This window comes from Mustela erminea, chromosome 19 (genome assembly GCF_009829155.1).
Source record: "Mustela erminea isolate mMusErm1 chromosome 19, mMusErm1.Pri, whole genome shotgun sequence".
In the NCBI taxonomy this organism is placed as follows: domain Eukaryota; kingdom Metazoa; phylum Chordata; class Mammalia; order Carnivora; family Mustelidae; genus Mustela; species Mustela erminea.
Window position 1 is genome coordinate 3,784,576 of NC_045632.1, and position 19,965 is coordinate 3,804,540.

At 53.7% G+C, this 19,965-nt stretch overlaps 1 protein-coding gene across 1 annotated transcript in view; it reads right to left on the bottom strand.

Moving 5' to 3' along the window:
* Nucleotides 1-2,315: 2,315 nt before the first annotated feature.
* SLC8A2 (solute carrier family 8 member A2) overlaps nt 2,316-19,965 on the bottom strand; it is a 28,458-nt gene continuing 10,808 nt past the window's right edge. The window contains exons 4-10 of the mRNA XM_032325219.1: nt 14,279-14,701; nt 10,007-10,110; nt 9,837-9,854; nt 8,302-8,426; nt 7,893-7,992; nt 4,070-4,348; nt 2,316-2,818 (exon numbers count right to left, since the gene is read on the bottom strand). Coding sequence (XP_032181110.1) covers nt 2,442-2,818; nt 4,070-4,348; nt 7,893-7,992; nt 8,302-8,426; nt 9,837-9,854; nt 10,007-10,110; nt 14,279-14,701 — 1,426 coding nt within the window. The 3' untranslated portion in view covers nt 2,316-2,441. The remainder of the gene's footprint in view (nt 2,819-4,069; nt 4,349-7,892; nt 7,993-8,301; nt 8,427-9,836; nt 9,855-10,006; nt 10,111-14,278; nt 14,702-19,965) is intronic.

Below are 19,965 nucleotides of genomic sequence, written 5' to 3' on the forward strand. Positions count from 1 at the left end.
AGGCTCAACAGCTTCAGGTACTACCACCTTCAAGCCCGGGGTGGTTACTGCTCCCTCTACTGCTGGCCCCCCGGGGTATTGCGCCTTCCCCCAGGCTTGTTTCTCTTGACCTTGCCCGCCCCTTAATCCCTTAATAGCTTTTCCTTAAACTCCCCCCCCCCCTACTTCATTTGCGCCCATAACTTTCCTGCCAGGGCCCTGCCTGCAGGCTCTCCCTGAACCCCCTCATCCAGCCTGATCCATTATCTTCTAAACCGTCCCCTCACATCTCCATCTCCCTACTCCAGAAGGAAAGTTTAAAAATGTAAATCAGACATCAACTGCCTGCCCCCTCTTTAACACCTTTCCAAAGCTCCCCTTTGCTTTTGGGATAAATTCCAAGCTCCTTAGAGTGGCGATAAGGTCTCCTGAGATCCCTCCACTCCCTGCCCCCATACACCCATTCCCCATTCATGCTAACCACTGGCAGGAGTATGAAAAAGCCAGTAACTCACAAGTCTGTACACCTTTACATAGGCTGTGCCCTTTTCCACACGTGCGCACACACGCACACCCACGCCCCTTCTCCTATTTCAGGATTCTGAGAAAAGTCACTTGCTTTATTCAGGAAACTCCCATCAACCCCATCTCCTCTGATCAGACAAATCTGGGTCCTCTTTTGTGCTCCCAGGACGGCCAGTGAAGAGGAATAGTTTGTGGCTGGTGGGATGGGGGCGTGGCTAGGAAAGCTCCCGAGCGAGGCGTGAGGGCGTGGCTAGGGAGTACCGGGTGGCCAGTGGGGGCGTGGCTAAAAGATCCCTGGCGCGGCGTAGGGGCGTGGCTAGGGAAAACTGGGTGGTGAAGGGGGGTGTGGATACGGGAAGCAAGTGTGGACTTTCAGTATGGCTGGTGCATGTGGGTGTCCTTTCAGAGAATGCGGGGCATGGAAAAACCCAGAGTACCTGGTCTGTTCCACAGTTGCCCAAGTCTCAGCCAGAGACCTCATTAGCTCCCTCCTCTAGAATCCCAACTTCTCACGGGAAGGCTGTTTTTCAGGCAGAATTTCAAATTTTTATGGCAACTTTTACAGAAATCACAGAGAAGAGACAGCGACTGGTGCTGATGAGCTAGGAGTAGAGAAAAGGGAGTGGGTAACAGGTCTGGGATGTTGGGGGTGATGCGCAACAGGACGACAGAACGCTAAAAACCTGTGGGAAGCAGGGTGTTACGGGAGTTGCAGGGTGATCCTCAGGGTCCCAAGCAGTGGGCAGCACATCGCACACCCCAAGTGTGTCCTTTGGGCAGGAAACAATAATAAGAAAATACAGATGGCCTACCTACAGACGGGTGGCCTCCAAAGTTAAAAATGCCCACCCAGACCCCCTGGCCCCAGTCCCACCCTCCCACCCACCCCTGCTCCCCATCAGGCAGAGATGTGGCAGCATTTGCTGGCTTGTAGCATTGGTCCTCTGGGACCCTCGGTCTCCTCTTCGAGGGTCCTGCCTGGATTGGCTGGCACTGAGGGCAAAATGAGCCTTCTAGATTGTCAGGGGAGATGGCTGGACTCCCTTTGATTCCTGGCCTCTTCCCCAAAGCCAATTCTCATGGCTGGGGGAGTCTGCTGCCCTCACAAAAGGAAAGTCTGTCACCCCCTTTCCCCAAGACATGCACCCTCCCTCGTCCCCCCTCCCCCAAACACACTATATATACACACAGGCCCCCTCCCCTCCTTCCAAGGTGTGGCTGGGCTCTCAGAGGTAGTGGAGGCAAGTGGGGGCGCTGGAATGTGAGAAGTTGCAGGTTCAAATGTGCCTCCTCCAGCTCTGAAACCCCAAACTTCTCCCCTCCCTTCTCCAAGCCTCGAGAATTAGTGTCCTCCCAAGGGCCTGAGTGGAGAAATCAAGGAAGGTGTGGCCCCCTTATGCACGCACCTACCTGTTCCTCCGCCCCATCCCGGAGGGGCTGAACAGAGCTCCCTGAGGGTTGGGGAGAAGGGCCGAGATCGGGGACATCCTGGGATGTATCAGCCTCCTTCAAAGGTCCCCCTGGGGGGGCTGGGTTCCGAGGCCCTAGGGCACAGGGTGGTAGTGATGGGGGGGGTTCACTAGGGGACGGGGGTCGTAAGGGATAGGGAAAGCCTCGGTGTCTAGGAAGACCGATGGTAGATTCTCCAGAAGGTCTTTGGGTAGGGAGTGGTTCTCTGGGGCCAGGCCTCGAGGTGGCACTGTGCCCAGGGTGTGAACAGTGTTTAACAGGGATGGGTCGCAGTTGCGGGTCCCTCCGGGTGACTCCTGAAGGGGAAGGGAGAAGGAGGGTGTTAGTGGGGACAGAGGAAGGGGATATCAGTTCCCAGGAGGAAGGGAGGCTGAGTCCCAGGAGAGGAGGCTGAGTCTCTGGAGCGCGAAGGAGACGAGGGTCCGGAGCGGGGGCAGCCGAGTCTCTAGGGCGGGGCAGGGGATACCCTAGAAGCCCCGGATGTGGCAGTAAGCCTCGAGGCTGGCAAAGAGGATGTAGAGGAACCAGAGGCCCAGGAAGAGCGCGGTGGTGGCGAGCTTGGGGCCGCGCGGGCCGCCCAGCTCGCCCCCGATGTGCGGCCGGCGGCGGTACAGCAGCACGGCGATGCCCACGAAGGCGAAGACGGTGAAGAGCGTGACGGAGAAGGCCAGCGTGCCAGTGCGCACCTCGAACGGGCGGCCCTGCACCGCCCAGTACACAGCGGCCACCGACCAGGCCACCCCCAGGCCCAGGAACACGTTCACGGCGTTGGAGCCGGTCACGTTGCCGATGGACGCGTCCGCGCACTGATCCTGCAGCGCCGCCACCTTGCTGGCGAACGTGTCTGCGGGGGGCAGAGACACAGCGGTCAGTGGGGCTTGGCCGGTCCCCGCCGCCTGCTTTCCCTAAGACCCGATGCCATCCCTGTGCTCCGAGGAGCCAGATCGCGCTGTGGGCCCTACCCGCCTCCCACGGCTGCAGCTCGGCCCCTGAGACCTTGACACCCCCACCCAGGAGGCCAAGTGGGTCACCTTCCCTACGCTTGCTCTCCGCGGAGGCAGCTGCCTGCTTTCTAAGGAACTCGCTGCCTGCTTTAGAGGGGGCTTGTCTGCATTCAGTGGTATCCGCTACCTACATTCCATGCCATCCGCTGCCTGCTTTCTATGGACTCAGTGTCTGATTTGGGCGGAGGGGACCCCCCTCTCTGCATTCTATGGGGCCTGCTGCGTACTTTCGATGGGATTCGCTGCTTTCCATAGGAACCACTCTGTGCATCGCATGAATCCACTGCCTACTTTCTGTTGGCCCAATCATCCCACTGCCACCAGGCTGGACAAAATAAGTGTCAGGTTCCATCCACACGCGACGCTGTCGCTGTCAACCCTCCCACCCCGACCCCGGGGGAATGCGGGCATCGGAGAACCATTCACTGTAGTCTGCGGGACCCGCCACCTGCTTTCTAGGCCTACAGCGCCACCACCTGACGAGCAAGCATACCCACGTGGGCAAAAAGTAAAGGAGTCCGGCTCCCCACATCTGGTCTTCCCACTCTTGTAAGAATTTCTGTCTGGGCCACCTGGTTTCTAAGAGACCCTCCCTCAGGTTTATTTGGGAAGAGGGGCTCATGGCCATTGTGTTTCCAGGGACACACACTAAAGTCTTTGAGGCTCCACTGTCTTATTTCCATGGCACCCCTGCCTCCAACGTCTGGCTGGGACTCTGCCCTCTCATCTTAGCTAAAGCTTTGAGACTCATTGGCCTCGTTCCTGTCATGCCCACCAATATGGTTGGATGGAATCTTCCACGTGGTTTCTCCAGGGGAAGGTAATTAACATTTTGTTTCTGTGGTACCCACTGAGTGGTACCTATGAAGTCCCCACCTTATTTCTGTGGGACCCCTCTCCTACCTTTCCCTACAATGCCCCACCTCCTCCTTTCTATCGAACCCACCATCATATCTCTGTGGGGCTCACCATATGGGTTCCGTGTGATGGGTTCCATCCCACCCCCTGATATCTGCAGAACCTTTCTTTTAGGTTCTACTGTCTGATGTCTCTGAGACTCTCCCCGGACACGCAGTTTCCCAGGGGGTTACCGGGGATGGAGGTGCCCAGGGCCACGAAGACTACAGCGTTGACAGAGTCCTTGAGGCCAACGGTGCAGCCAAAGTGGGAGGCCAGGTCCCCGATGAGCGCAGTGAGCAGGCCGATGACCAGGATGCAGACGCCGAAGCAGGCCCAGCCGTGGCAGTACTCAGTGGGAGGCACACAGGCAAATAGCACCTTCCAGAACACCGTCAGGAAGTGCATGACGTAGTCAAAGCAGGAAGGCAGCCGTTCCTCCCGGGACCCGTCCTCCTCCTCCTCCTCGTCCCCTGTGGGCACACGACCCAGCTGGGGCACACACCCATGCCTCCTTCTTTCTCACCTGCAGACCCCTCCCATTTGGGGCAATTTCCAGGCAGTGAATTCCATGAAACTAACCGCTTTCACAGAATCCCTTGCAGCTAGAATACACGGGCCCAGAAAAAAAACACTCACTTTTCCAGAATCCCTTGAAGCTAGAGGCTGTGCGCCAGACTAAAAATATGAGGTTTGCTAGGATCCCTTGCTGCTAGACGTGGCCACATCCCTAGCTAAAAAAAGAGTCTTTTTCTCAGAAGGCTTTTCAGCTACCATTTACAGACAGGCATTTCTGTAGCTACAAATAATGACTTCCTCTGATTCACTGCATTTAACCATAGCCGCATACTCAACTAATGGTACTTGCTGTCCCAGAATCCTTTGCAGCTAGAGCACGCCAGACACCCAGCTAACATTATTCATGTTCCCAGAATCCGCTCAGACTAGCAACAGCTGGGTCCTCAGATAAAATACTCACTTTCCCGGAAATCCTTGCAGCTAGTGGCAGTCCTGTCCTCAGCTGAATACTTGCTTTCCCACCATCCCTTGCAGCAGGGGCCATATGACCCAGTCTGGCAATGAGACCTAAACAGAGGGTTTCTGGAAGGCTCCAGCTTTCCTGACATGGGCACCGTGTTACCGATCTGTTTGGCTGAACCTCGTCCAGGATGCCTCACTCACTGTTACAGTTGTGTGTGTCACGCACTGTGATGGAATTTCACCTGCTTTCGATTTGTAACAGGGAAGCACAGATGCTATGTTTTGTCTACTTTGCCCTAAACTGAGAAGCATAAAACCACGAATGAGCAGTAGTGAGCAACTCGAGTGGCCAAGCACTACAGATGGAAGGATGCCGATAAAGAACAGTGTAACCCTCCTTGCTTCCCTGCTTCGGCTTTCTGCCTGCCTGGAATGTGAACTTGACACCTGGAGGTGTGGCAGCCATCTTGCAACCATGAGGGCAAACCGCTGAAAGTGGGAGAGAAAAATAAAGAGCCTGGGCATTTAAGGATGTTACTGAGCAGCCAACTCTTTATCGCCTCCTCCAGATTTCTTTGTTCTGTGAGAAAAAGAAACTCTAGCGTGCACAAGCCACCGTGGTTGAGTTTTCTGGTGTTTGCAGCTGAATGCATTTCTAATTGGCTACAGTGAGAAATGGCCAAAGTCAGAGTGGGGAGAACACACTCTTGGGAGGGAAGGGGCTGCTGTCATTACATCTCTTGGGGGCTTTTCCTGCCCTGCTTCATATCCTGCCTTGGTTTCCTACTGCCCTTATACCCAGGCCCACACTCCTGCGCTTGGCATCCGAGAATGTGCAGGTTCTGCTTACTTCTCTGGTATTTCCCATCTTCTTCAGCCTTTCTCATGGAGGGAGCCTCGTGGTTATGTCTGTGGCTCTGGGGCTACCTCTCTGGTGTCAAATCCTGAAGCTGCTGTGTGATCTTGAATCAGGGTTCTAACCTCTCTGAGCCTCCGGAGGAGGGCCCCAGAAAGAACTCTGTGTGCAGCCTGGCCCACCTCCAGTGTGATGGTTAATGTTGGAAGCCCCTTCTAGTGCCTAGGGAGAGTCACAGATGCTGCAAACCAAGGCTGCCCTGCAAAGAGCTTACAGTTCAGGCAGGGACAGAAAGGATGTAAGACAGAAGCACCTCTATGTGCCAGACGGAACACGATTCATCCTTCAAGGAGGTGAGAACCGCCCTTCTCCACAGAACCTCAAGGATCGAAAGGCATTTGTTGAACAAAGTGTAAAATGATCAAACACCGAGCCAGATACTTGGGAAACATCGGTTAAATGAGGTCATACAGGAAATGGACTTCCCAGCTGCCTGGCACTCCACGGTCCCCGTCATCACTGTCACCATCAGTTTGATTACTTATTACTGGTCTGTTTTCCCCTTCCCCCCACTCTTTCCTCCGATCTCATCTGTTGCTTTCTACAGACCCACTGGGTGACTCACGTTGGCTCTCCGTGACCACAATCTCACGCCTTCTCCTCTTCACTGAGCCCAGAGGGAAGGCTGCGACTCCCAGCTTTCTTGGATGGGAGGTTCAGTTCCTCACCACATTGTCACGCCCCACCCCAGCCTCTCCTTCCTTCCACAGACTCCTGGAGCCTCCCCCACTGAAAATGTTCTGCGGGCCCCCATGCACTGAAATGACACCCAAGCTCCCTACTGTAGCCCGTGAGGACCTGCGCAGTCCGGACTCTGCCCACCGCTAGCCTCATCCCTTGCTGCTTCTTTGTGCCTGACACTAGTCACCCCACTTTCCCCTGCAAACTGTGCCATGACCTGGCTGACTTCCAGACTCTCGGTTTCCCTCTGCCTAGAACACCTCCCTGTCTCCTCCCTCCTCCTGGCTAACTCTTATTCCAACTTGAAGACTCAGCTCAGAAGCCTCCTCCTGCAGGGAGCCCTCCCTGACCTTCAGGCTGGGTCAGCATCCTATCTGAGCTCCCACAGCCACATCCCCTGTCCCAGCCCTGCCCACTCTGGGTTGTCACTGTCTCCCCTGCTGGACCGTGAGCTCTGTGAGAACAAGGCCCAAACTGTCATGGTTATCTCTTTGTCCCCAGCACTGTACTACACAGGGCTGAGTCCGGAAGATCCCTCTGAAACAGATACTGAAAGAACGTGGCTTCAGAGAGAGACACCACTTCGATTCTATTAGGCCTCTGAGCTGGTGTCTGCAGCTCTGCTACCTGTTACTTTTCCATCCCCGAAGCCTGGTTTCTTTTGATCCCACCGAACAACCACAATTCCTGGTGTATTTTCAATTCCTACCAGTTAGGCCTCCCTGAAGGAAATCTGAGGTTGTATAAGGGACAGAAGCCTTGAGCTTCACCTCAGCTCTTTCTGAATTCCTTGTGGGACTTCAGGCCAGTCCCTCCTCTGCCTCTGGACCTCAGTTTCCCCAGTATCACAAAGGGCCAGTGTGAGTCTTCAGGATTGTCTGTGAATCCAAGTGTCATGGTGTCTCTGGCCACAAGGGGGCAGTGTGGGCCCGCCCGAGACCTAAGGAGGGAAACCAGCGCAGGTGGGAGAGAGCTGGGAGCCCTGGTGACCATCTCCATGGCAACAGAGGAATCCAGCCTGTCCGGGGAGGCCAAGACTTGTAACCTGGTCCCACCCTGGGGCTGTCTGATGAGAAAGCCCTGCCAGACGGCTCCTGCCTGAAGCTCTCCCCCTCCACCCCTCCTGAGGTCTTTCTCTGCATGTCTCTCCGTCTCTCTGTCTCTGGCCTTCTGCAGTTTGGCACTTCGCTCTACATTTCTCATGCTCTCTCCACGTCTCTGTCTTTCTCCGTGGTTCTCTGTGCATCTCTCTTTGTGTGTCCGTCTCTCCTGTTTGTATCCATTCCTCATCTTTTCCTCTGTCTTTCCCTATCTCTTTCTTTATTGTTTTTTTCTATTCTCTATCGTGTTGTCCTTCTCATCCCTCTTTCTGTTTCTCTCCCCGTTCCCCTGTCTCTTCATCCCTCTCTCCCTCTCCTTTTTCCTCCCTCCCCACTTACCTGCGCTCACTGTAACGGCCTCTAAAAACTGTTCCCTCCAGGAATGGGTCCCAATCACCAAAGCCAAGTTGGTTTTTTTGATGAGTTTATCCACTGTGTTCTGAGGATGAAAGGATGGGGAAGAGATCATTGCCCATGGCCACCTCAGGGCACCCTGAGGCTTCCTGCGGAACACTGGGGTTGAGGCTCACAGCCCATGTTCAGGGGTCCCCAACCCCCCACAGCCCGGTTCATAGCAAGAAGGGGAAAGGGAGTGTTGCTGTCCATGGTGCTAGTAGAAGGATGGGAGGATGGTCTTGGACCCCTGGCCACCCCTACCTTGGGTTGGGCCACCCCAACCCAATAGTTGATTCCTTCTGGACCCTCCCCAAGGAAATGACTCGAGGAAGCTGGGGCCCCAGAAAGTCACCTTAAAGTCATATGACTCCTCAATGATGACCTCCAGACGGCAGTTTTCCCCAAGAACTGGCTTGCCCATCTCCGCTATCCTCCGAGCCTCTTCTTCCTCGGCTGTCAACTTCCTGTCTCCATCTCCTGCAGCATGAAGGATGGGAGTTAGACTCCAGGGAGGCCCACCTCACTGGGCCCATGATGCCCTTGCTACCTGTTCCCACTGAGAAAGAAAACTCTGTCAGCTGTCTTCTGGGAAGCCTCCCTGGTGGTACGCCCCCAGCCTGCCCCAGTGTCCCATCTGACCACCATCTTCCCCAGCCTAAGACCCAGCTGGTCCATGAAGTTCAGCTGGTGGGCTCTGAGCTTCATATGGAAGAAGCTGTGTGACCTTGGGCAATGCCTTGGACTCTCTGTGCCTCAGTGTTCATAACCGTAAAACAGGAACAAAGACAGTAGCTACCTCATGGGTGCTTGTGATGGTTAAAGAAGTTTATTCATGTGTGGTGCTTAACACAGTGCCTGCTAACACAATAAATAATCCCAAAGGGTATTTCCTTTGTTAAAATCACCACTGTCATCATTATCATCACCACCCAAGCTCTGAAAAACATCCTTGAGTGTGTCTGAGGTGGTGAGGAAAGAAGGGATTCCCAATTTTGGTACAGATCTTGGACCCAGACCCAGCCGCAGCTCATCTCCCCAAAGCATGTTGGTCCTTTGGTCCAAGCCCAGTACCAACTTAACCCTAATTCTCAGTGGAAAGTCACCTCCACCAGGAACACTCTCAGAAAACTCTGCCAGCAATGACTTTTACTGTGTTAAGCTGCTGGGATGAAGTTCCTACTACTTACCCTAAAACGATCTTTAGTCTGACCTGAGTCCTAACCCCAAACCCTAATTCTGATCTCAGCTCCAAAACTGCTCTGTCCCTTATCTTCAACCCACTGCTTCCACCCCCACCCCAATCTCTGACTCTGGCCCCAGTGTGAACTGTAAGTCCCCCAAAGTCACCTTAAACCCCCACTTAGGCTTTGACCTAAATCTGACCCCAATTCTAATCTGACCCCACCATAAACCCAGATGGGATCCTGCCTTTCCATTCTCCCAACCTTAACTACAAACAAAACACAATCTTGGGGCACCTGGTGGCTCAGTCGGTTGAGTGTCTGACTCTTGATTTCAGCTCAGGTCATGATCTCAGGGTCATGAGATCAAGCCCCACACTGAGCTCTGCACTGGGCATGGAGCCTGCCCAAGATTCTCTCTCACCCTTTCCCTCTGACCCTCCCTACCAACATATACTCTCTCTCTCAAAAACAAAACAAAACCATGATCTTGGCCTCCAAACCCCCTATTGTAACTCCAAATTCAAAAGGTCTTACCAACTCTGAGGTCAGTTCCAACTCTCACCCAGCCCTGAATCTGCCCTTATCTCACTTCTAACTTGCCTCAAATGCGACCTGGAGGAGTAGCCTCCAGCTACTGGAACCCTCCCCTGAGACCTCCCTCCTGTGTCCCCCCTCCAGTCAAAGCCCAGAGGTAACTACTCACCTTGATTGAGCAGCAGAGCTGGGGAGAGAGAGAGGACAGAGAGAAGGTGAGATTGCTTCCCTGGGAAGCTCAGATCCATGAGCCTGAAGGAGTACCCACTAATGGAGCCTTCAAGGGTCCTCCCACCCTGAACCCCTTACCTCTCCCACAGCCCACCCATCACCCCTCACCTGAAATCCCTCGCTTAAGCCACTGCGGCTGGCCCAGCTCGATGAAGAAATTATCCTTTTTCTCATATTCCTCATCATCGACTATCTTTACCTGAAGAGTTTTCCTGGGGGGGGGGGAGAGCACAGCATAAGCCCCCTCCCCAAGTTCCCAGATAACTCACCCACTGGCCCATTTTTTGAGCAGCCCTCCATCCCAGGGTCCCTAATCTTAGTTAATCCTCACAACTGCCCCCACAGGAAGGCTCTCTATTATTCCTGCTTGACAGAAACAAGCCTGGAAACAACTAAGGAAGCTGACGTTTATTAAATAGCAACCTGAAGGATCCTGGTAAAACCAAAGTTAGAGTAGGTCCTTCCTCTGCTCAAAATGTTCACATGGCTCCTCTCTCAGCCAAAATAAAAACCAAAGTCCTTACAGTGGCCCACAAGGCCCCATGCAATGTGGCTCTTCCTGGCCCCCTGCCCCACACCCCCTTGCTCACCCACTCCAGCTACATTGGCCTCCTCACTGTTCTTTGAATATGCCAGGCCTGCTTGTGCCTCAGGGCCTTTGCACTGACTGTTCTGGCCACCCAGAACACTCTTCCCTGGGCTCATTCTCTCAGTTTCTCTGCATCTCTGTTCAAATTAATTTCTCATTGAAGCTCCCTCCCACCACATTCTTTAATTTTGAAATCCAGCCCTGCCTGGACCCCAGCACACTGGCCCCCTTACTCTGCTCTATGTCCTCTTTGTTCTGTATCACCTTCTAACAAACCACCTAATGTGTGTTTTTTTGTTTGTTTGTTTATGGTTTGCCATTTGCTTCTTCACATTAAGATGTAAGTTCCACCGGGGCAGTGACCCTTGTTCCTTTACATTCTTTTCTGTATCTCTAATACCTAGAACAGTGCCTGGCACATAGTGTGTCTTCCAGAAACATTTGTTAACTCTAATCCTTTGGCTCAGGAGACACGCTGCTTCCTGCCCTCTGTCCTGACCACTTCTGAGGGTTAACTGAGTGCTAACTGATTTCCTCAGCATCCCCGCTGCTATGGTAACCCAGGGGGTGACTAGGGAGAAACAGCCAGAAGTTATTTGTGCCCTCCAGGCACATAAACCACCCCCTCCCTCACAAAGACCCTCTAACCCCAGAAGGCCCACAGCCCTGCCACTAACAGCTCTTTCAGCTGTAGGAACCTCGAGGCCCGGCCCCAGAACCCAGAAACACAAACACCCAGCCCACACAGTCACCCGGCAGAGGAAGCTCAGCCAATCACACCGCCCACACCCACACACCATCGCACCCCGCAGCCATTCCCTATGCAGTGGCAAAATCGCACAGACCAGATGCCTGTTAGCACAACACCCCCACCACAGCCTCGAGACTTCGCCAACCTGCAGAGCCCCGCTGTGGTACCATGTAGACTCTCCTTCCTTATATCTCCCTCATTCTGCCTCTTGGTGTCTGTTTATTTTTATTCCCTTCAGTCTCTCTCTTTCTCCATCTCTGACCCTCTCTGTCTCAGGCTCTCCCCCAGCTCTCTGCCTTTCTTTATCTGTGTTCTTTTCTTCCCATCTCTGTCTCTCCACGTTCATAGGATGGAATTGCCAAAGTCAACACAACTCAAGCAAGGGGCTCTCAATCATACAGTCTCTCAGTGGACCCATCTCAACAAACGGAGGCACAGGACACAGAGACACCCATGGCGAGACAGATGCACACAAGACAGTCATGTGAAGACGTATGCCCACCTCCACCCTCATCCCCTCCTGGTCTCAGGATATTTTAAATTTTCTGTGGGTGAAAAGAAATGGCCGCCCCCAACCTCAGGAGCGGGCTGGGAACTGTCCAAGGTGCTGGAACGCCGTGGCAAGAAGCAGGGTCTCTGGAGACGTTCTCATCACACACTGTGACATGCAGACAGCTGCCGACCCGGTGGCACGCTGACAGACAGGGTGATACACACACATACCTCCGACGCTCACACTCTTGCAGACACGCCATGATCCGCTGACATGCGGTGAGTGACACGCAGTGACACGTGTGCCAACGGGCGCCCTGACAGGCGTGCCCTCAGGGGACCCAGGGAGGAGACAGCAAGAGGGACTCGAGCTTGACAAAGGCAGGACTTCCTGAGATCAGAGGAAGCAGCCTTTCTCCCCAGTCTGTCACTCTGTCACCCTCATGCCTGCCTCCCGTTTCCTGGAAACCCCGCTCTCCCACCCTCTGCAGCCACTGATCTCGAACCAGGCTTCTTTGTATCCTGTTTCTTGTGCTTCTCTCTGACCCAAACTCTTTTCTCTCTGTCGCATCAAGAGGACCTCTCCTTCCCTGAGTCCCACTGAGTTTCTCTCAGGAAGAAGGTCTCTCTTTCTTCCCCACATTTCACTTCCCTTCAGGCTTCCTGGATTGTAGCCTTTCAATCTCCCTGGCACCCTCTCTCCCCAAATTTTTCAGTTTCCTTCTTCCTTTGTATCAAAGTTTCTGTCTTCCTCTCTCTAACTCTGTCTCTGTCCCTCCATCTCTATCTCTCATCTTCTCTGTCTCTTTCTCTCTCTCCCATTCTCTCCCCACCACCCCGTTTTGGGGCGGCTCTCCTCCACCTCGGTGTTGATCCTGCCTGGGGCCGCCCCTCCAGCCCGGCTGCTTCCAAGCACCTCTAATTAGCGCCTGCCGGTGAGAGGAAGGATGTGTTTCCCTAATCGCTAATTAGCCTCCTGTTCTCTGTCATCTGAAGCCACAGCTGGAAGCTTGGGCGGGGGCGTGGGTGGGGGCGGCAGCAGAGGGCGTCCCAGCCTGGGGAAGCCGTGTGGGGGAGGAGAGGGCCTGTGGGGTCGCAGCAGCAGGAGGGAAACAGGTTAGACTACAGGAAGGACCAGAATGAGCAGAAAGACACCTTTCCCCATTGCCTCTGCCTCTTGAATGTGATAGATAGGGTCTGGGATGGTGCCCTCAGCCAAGTTCTCAGCTCAAGCCAGAAACAGAAGAGATGGAAAGGTACGGAGAGTCCGTAACTGAAACATAACCCGAGTCAGAGAGCTAGACACTGAAGACCTAGATCTAGAGATTAAGAGAGACCCAGAGATAGACTGCCAGGATCGAGACGCGAAGGAAGGGATGGAGAGGCGGGGAGAGCAGTGAGAAGCTCAGCGGAGGCCAGGGCACAGAGGCAAGGAGGAGGAGGGGGAAGGGAGTGCGGTGGGGGCTGTGCTCGGTGGGAGGAGCGTGGGCGGCAGGAGGAGGGAGACAGACGGGCATGCGGGGGCGGAAGGGCTCAGGCAAAGGGGGGAGGCGCCGTCTGCCTCCCAGGCAGGCAGCGGGGGACGTGAGGCTGCAGGCACACAGTGGGGAGACTCGGGCATCTGTGTAAGGGGGTGGCCGGGTGTCTGGGCGTGAGACCAGCCCTGACGCCGTGTTTTAGTGAGCGTGTCTGTGACTTAGTGATTCCGCATGTGCCAGCGTGTGCGTTGGGTGTGTCTGTATCCAGCGCACTACCCCAGACCCCACGCCACCTTCCGCAAATCCAGTGTCTTCTGTGTCTCCCCTGGCCCTGCACTTACCTTCCCAGGCCCCCACAGTCCTACTCGGTCTCTTCTCAAAGCCTAGCCCACATTCCCCTTAAGTGTCGGGCCATTTCGCCAGGTTCAAGTGTCTTCCTACCCACAAGCTCCACCCTTTCCCTAGTCCTGCCCCGAGCTCCACCCTCTCCGCTTAGGTCCCGCTTTCTTTCGCCTTCCTCGTCCAACTCCTTGGGTCCCTTCCCAGACCCCATCCATCGGCTTAGGCCTAGCTGCTTCTGCATTTCCATAGGCGCCGCCCCACCTCGATTGGAACCTCCCCTCTTGTCCACGAGGCCCCTCTCCTCAGGCCACATTCCATCCCCACTAGCCACAATTAAATCCTCTACACTCCTCTCCCCAGGCCTCTGTCCTCCGTCTTCTCCTCTCTCTCCTCACCTGGCCCTACTTCCCCGGGTCCACCTTCCTCTCCTCAAACCAGCTTCTTTCTCCCCTGCCCTTCCCACGCCCCGTCCCTTCCTCTTAGCCCCGCCCCGTCACTCCTGTCTCCACCCCCCTCGCCCCTGTCCCGCCCCCTCTCTGAGCGGTGCCCCGCCTCCCCTCAGGCCCCGCCCGCCACAAGACACGCCCCCCAACTCCGCCGAGGCCCGGCCCTCGTCCTGCGACCCCGCCCACTCTTGCGGCTCACCCACTGGCCGGCCGCGCCCCCGTCTCCGGCCCCGCCCCATCTCCCCGCGGAGTCCCATCCTCTCTCCGTCCCCGCGTGCTCACATGGTCTCGTCGTCGCCGAACTCGAGTTCGCCGCACGCGTCCTCGTAGTGCACGCCGCCGCCGCGCGCCGTGCCGTCCACCGTGCGGTACGGGAGGCGCACGGTTCCCCGCGCGCCCGAGCTGCGCACGACGCGCACGTCCACGGTGCCCATGCACTCGCTCACGTGCAGCAGGCGGTCCTGGAAGGAGAAGATGCCCGCGTGGTCGTCGTCCAGGATGGTGACGGTGGCCAGCAGTGGCGCCACCAGCCGTCCCTTGGGCCGCCCACCGCCGTCGGGCTCGAACATGCCCTGCGCGTCGCCCACGCGCAGGTTCAGCAGCCGCACGAAGAAGTGTTCGTCCTCCTCAAAGATGTCGTCGTCGATGATGCCGATGCGCAGCTCCTTCTGTGTCTCGCCCGGCTTAAACACCAGCGTGCCCTCACTGCGGCGGGAGGGGTGGGGGGGGAGAAAGAAAGGGGTGAAGGTGGGTCCCCTCTGTGGGAAGGAGGGGAGTCAGGGCATGCTTCCTGGAGAAGGGAAAGGCACCACCGAAAACTCCCGAGTATGAGGATGGACAGGCATTACGTAAATAACACTGAGGATGAAAAAAAAAATACTGAGGATGAATCAGGGTGGGCTTCTGAGGGTGGGAGGGAAGGGGCAGCAAAGGGGGATAAGACAGAGTGGGTCCCTCCATCATGGAACCCATGAGGATTAGGAACGCCAGCATTAAATAATGTTGAAGATGAGATCAGTGCCGGCTTCCTGGGGGTGTTTCTAGTGGACAGCAATGCTCCAGGCACAGGGAACAGCACATGCAAAATCCCAGAGTGGAGAGAGCCTGCAGTGTTCCATAAACACACTTCTCCAACTTTAAGGGGCATACAGATCCCCTGGGAGGTCTTGCTAAAATGCAGGTCGGTTCAGCGGCTCTGGGTTTCAAGACTGCATTTCTAAGTCGCCCCACAGATGTGGACTCTCCCACGAAGGATACAGGGGCCACACTTGGGAGTAGCAGGGATGTGGGGCCCAGAGCTGACCTTATTCACGCTTCTGATGAAAACCTCTGAGTCCTCCTGAGTACTCTCAAGAGAACGCCCACACTCCTTAACTTGGGGTCATTCATTCATTCATTCATTCAACAAAGACTCCCTGAGTATCTTCTCTGTGCCCTGTTCTGGGTGGTGCTGGGAACAGAGGGTGATGAGGCCCTGTCTTCACAGGGCTCACCACATTCACAGGCCCGTGGGAGAGCCATATCGTGGTGACAATTACACATTTAATAATTTAATTACAGTCCATTCATTCAACAAATATTTACTGAACAGCTGTTGTGTGCTAGGCACTATTCTTAGTGTTGGGGAAACAGCAGCAAAACCAGATCAGAGGGGCGCCTGGGTGGCTCAGTCAGTTGAGCGTCTGCCTTCAGCTCAGTCATGATCCCAGGGTCCCCAGATAGAGCCTCACATGGGCTCCCTGCTCAGTGGGAAGCCTGCTTCTTGCTCTCCTACTCGCCCTCTCATGCTCTCTCTTTCTCACTCTCTCTCTCTCTCAAAGAAATAGATTTTTAAAAAAGAGATGGATAAACAACAAACATATAATAAAATGTCAAGTAGTGATGGTGTTATGGAGAAAAATAGAGGAAAACAGAGGGAAAAGGGTAGGGAGTGAGATGTTGTGTTAGAATGTCAGAGAAAGCTTTTCTGAGGGGTGACGTTTGAGCAGAGACTTGAGGGAGGTAAGGAAGGGAGCCATATGGAGGATATCTGGGGAAAAGTATCCCTGGCAAAGGGAACAGCCAGTGCTAACGCCCTGAGGTAGGAGCAGCTTGGAGTATTTGAGGATGCAAGTGTGGCCCCAGTGGAGGGAGCAAGGGTGGGAGGAAGGAGATGAGGCAGATGACATCACAGAGGTAACAGGGCAGATGTCAGGGGCCCCAGCTGGGAATCTGGTGCTTATTCCAAGTAGGGTGGGAAGCATGGTGGGCCTCTGAGGAGGGGAAGGATATGAGCTGGCTTAGGCCTAAATGAGCATCAGTTGTGTAAGTCTCTGAACATATGTGAGATGCTCTATAATGGGGCAGGGGAAGAAATGAGATAATGATGGCAGAGTAGTCAGAGTGAAACTTTGGGGGGACAGGGAATGAGTGGGCTCCTGGCAGGGCTGTAGGCATCAAAGTGACTCTGGGATGTAAATGCACCTTGAAAATCTACAATTTCTTCTCCCAATCCATCCCAGCATGCACCAGCGACCCCATTTCTGAAAGGTGTTATATGATCCATGAGTGTTCTCTATCATTACTGTGATCAATTTGATAAGAAACAGGTCCTGGGCTCCAGTTCTCCCAAAAAACTTCAGCTCTGTGTGTGTGTGTGTGTGTGTGGTCAGAGACCCCAAGGTTCTGGCAAAGAGGTAGAATCAGATGATAAGACTGGGAGGAGACAGGTAAGGAGCTCCCTGTGGCTGTAGCCTTCCTCCCTGGAGCCGCCGTCCATGGTAGCTGAGTCACCCAGCCCGGTGAGCCCACCTGCTCTGAGCAGGGTCTCGAGGCTCTCTTGGCTTGTGTGATCTCGGCGGTTAGGATCTGCGGCCCTCTGAACCTCAGGCTCCTCTTCTGTAAAGTGGAACTAATAACAGTGTCTACCTCATAGCGGGCGGTGTTACAAGGATTGAGTTATAAGACAAGGAAAGCACTCAGCACAAGTTAGCTAGTGATATTTGCATATTCAGATTAGAATCTTAGGGGCACCTGGGTGGCTCAGTGGGTTAAGTGTCTCACTCTTGGTTTCAGCTCAGGTCATGATCTCAGGGCTGTAAGATAGAGCCCTACGTTGGGGTCCTCACTCAGAGTCTGCTTGTCCCTCTCCCTCTGTTCTTCCCACTGCATGCTCTCTCTCTCTTTCTCAAATAAATAAATAAAATCTTTAAAAAAAGATTAGAATCTTAGAATCCTACAGTTATGGGATGTTAGAGATGTTAGCTTAGGTGGGGATTTTAGCACCAACTTTAACAAATGGTTAAAGGGACATCACTGGTAGTGGGACGGGGGGAGTCATGGGCCTCTTGGTATAATGGACCAAGGAGAACATTGCACCACTTGCATGAATTCTGGCCAAAAGTGCATCGCCTGAATTTAATCATGAGGACATATTGGACAACCCAAATTGAGGGTTGTTCTACTAAGTAGCCTGTCTTCAAAAGTGTCAGGGGCACGAAAGTCCTAGAGAAGCAGAGGGATGGATCCAGACCGATGAACTCTAAAGAGACATGACAACGAAATGCAACATTTGGGTCTGGATCAGATTGGAAGAGAGGAAGGGAGGGAAAACACAGCCACAAGATGTTACAGGGACGACGGGCGGGGCGGGGTGGGGTGTGGTGGGGATACAAACAGGGACCGCAGTCTGAGCAATAATATTGATTCAGTATTACATTTCCTGAGTGTGGCAGTCAGATTGTGACTGGGGGGAGGTGGCTGTCATAAATCTTAGCAGGGGCACACTCAAGTATTTACAGGTGAGTGGTCATGCTGTCTGCAAGCCGTTCCCATCTAGCTCCACAATGATTAATACTAGTATATATTAGGGAGGGTGAATGAAGGCAAACAGGACAGCAAATGAACAGTTGGTGACTCTGGGCGAAGGTGATATGAGGGTTCACCAAACCATTTCTGCAGCCCTTCTGTGGGCGTGAATTTTTTCCAAAATCAAAGGTCAGAAAGACAAAGAACATGGGGATTTTAGAAACCAGGTATGATAGAAATATAGAAGATGGACTTGTGTTTCAACACTGGATGCACAAATTCTGAGAAGATGAAAATGTGAGAACCAGCACATGGGAGACTGGTTAGGTGTGGAGTAGAATACCCAAATGTGGGAATCCTGGAATCTTAAAACTTTAGACCCTAGCATGTTAGGATTATAGGTGCTTAAATCTCAGAATCTTGGAACAGGTGTGCTCTTCTAGTAGCTCGGAGATCATATTAAATTTGAAGAAACTGAGGCCCATGGATCCTAATCCATATGATCTCTGTGGGCAAATCAGAAAATGGCTTCCCTCCCTCAAGACCCTTTATTTCCATGAATCAGGACATTGTCATAATAGACATACAAATCTACAATGTCCACTACGTGAATAGAGCTTTCTTAGATCTGGTACTCTTAGGCAGTGCACAACCTTAATAACCATACATGACATCCCTGAATGCCCACACTGAAGCAGGAACTTGCTCGAGAAACAGGTTCCAGGACTTGGACTGGAACCCAGTTGTCCTGCCTCCCAGTCCTGGACCTAAGCTGCACTGATAAGCGATGCCAGGCCTGTGATCGTCACCTGGGATAGGAAAGCAGGGACAAGAGAAAGGTGTCAACTTTGCCTAGCTCTTTGGTTCCACCACTGAGCAGCATTTACTCCTACACTTCAGACATCTCAGTACTGAGGTCATTTGCAGGCGAGAGAGGCGCCTCTGATCCCAGCAGGTGACACCCGTCCTCACTTCCTCCTGCAAAACCTTTGGTGGGGGCAGCTGCAGACTAGAGGGGTGGGTAGGAGTGGAAGGGTGAAGAGGCTGAGTGACAGCAGGCCCCAGTATGGTGAATGCTTCTTCTTCAGTCTAAGGAAGCTGGGAGATGGAGGATGGTAGGGAGAGGGGGCGTTTGGTCATGGGTGACCAAAGGGATCCCATGTCACAGGATGACAGGACAAAGATCCTGAGCTCCACTCAGGGGAAGCAGAATGGAGGGGGAGAGAGGTGGGAGGGTGGGAGAAATGAATGGGGATGGGCAGACCAAAGGACCTTGGACTGACCCGAGGTGGAGGGAATGATCTACAAATGCCTGAATCTGCCAAAATATTGAAAGATTGGAAATGCCTCGGCAGAGGCAGGGGGAGGCTGGAGCAGAGTGGCGGAGCTGAAGATTTGTGAAACCCAGAAACTCGGCCCCAGCGAGAGAAGAGTTAAAGGGACGAGGGCGAGCAGAACTGAAGATCTACAATTAGGTCCGCCTTAGCTTTACCCAGGGAAGAGGATGAAAGGGAGGTATGGCAGACTACTTGGCAGGTGGAACCGGGGAGAAGCTCAGTCATCAACACTCTCTCCCGTCCTCTGCCTTAATTTCTTCACAGCTGACATTTTTCTGTCTTCAGTGTCTACTCCCTGATGGCCCGTCTTTCCCACGAGAATGTCAGCTGCTTTTGGGCAGACGCTTGATGTATTTCATTCACTGCTGGTCTTCAAGGCCCAGATCTGTTTCTGGCACATAGTAGACCCGTGATAAATGGTATTATTATAGAGAACTATGGCAGACTGCACATCGGTCAACAAATGACACTGTAAAACTATCATTCTTGAAAGAGTATGGTATGGACAGAAGAACTACAAACAGATAAGACTTTTGTGGGTCATGTGAGGATAGAGAAGTTATCTTGTTTACTGTTCTGTGTTTTGTTGTTGCTGTTTTAAGGTGGGGAAGGGCAGAGGGAGAGGGAGAATCTTAAGCAGCCTCCACGCCCAGTGCCCAGCCAGACAGGGCTCTCTGTCTCACTACCGGGAGATCATGACCTGAGCCAAAATCAAGAGTCCCAGGCTTAAGCCCACTGAGCCACCCAGGCACCCTAACTGTTCTGTGTCTAAAGGTTGTACCTGACACATAGTAGGTATTCAGCAGGAACTGCTGAAGGAGGGAAGATCACAGATCTCCTCAAAGA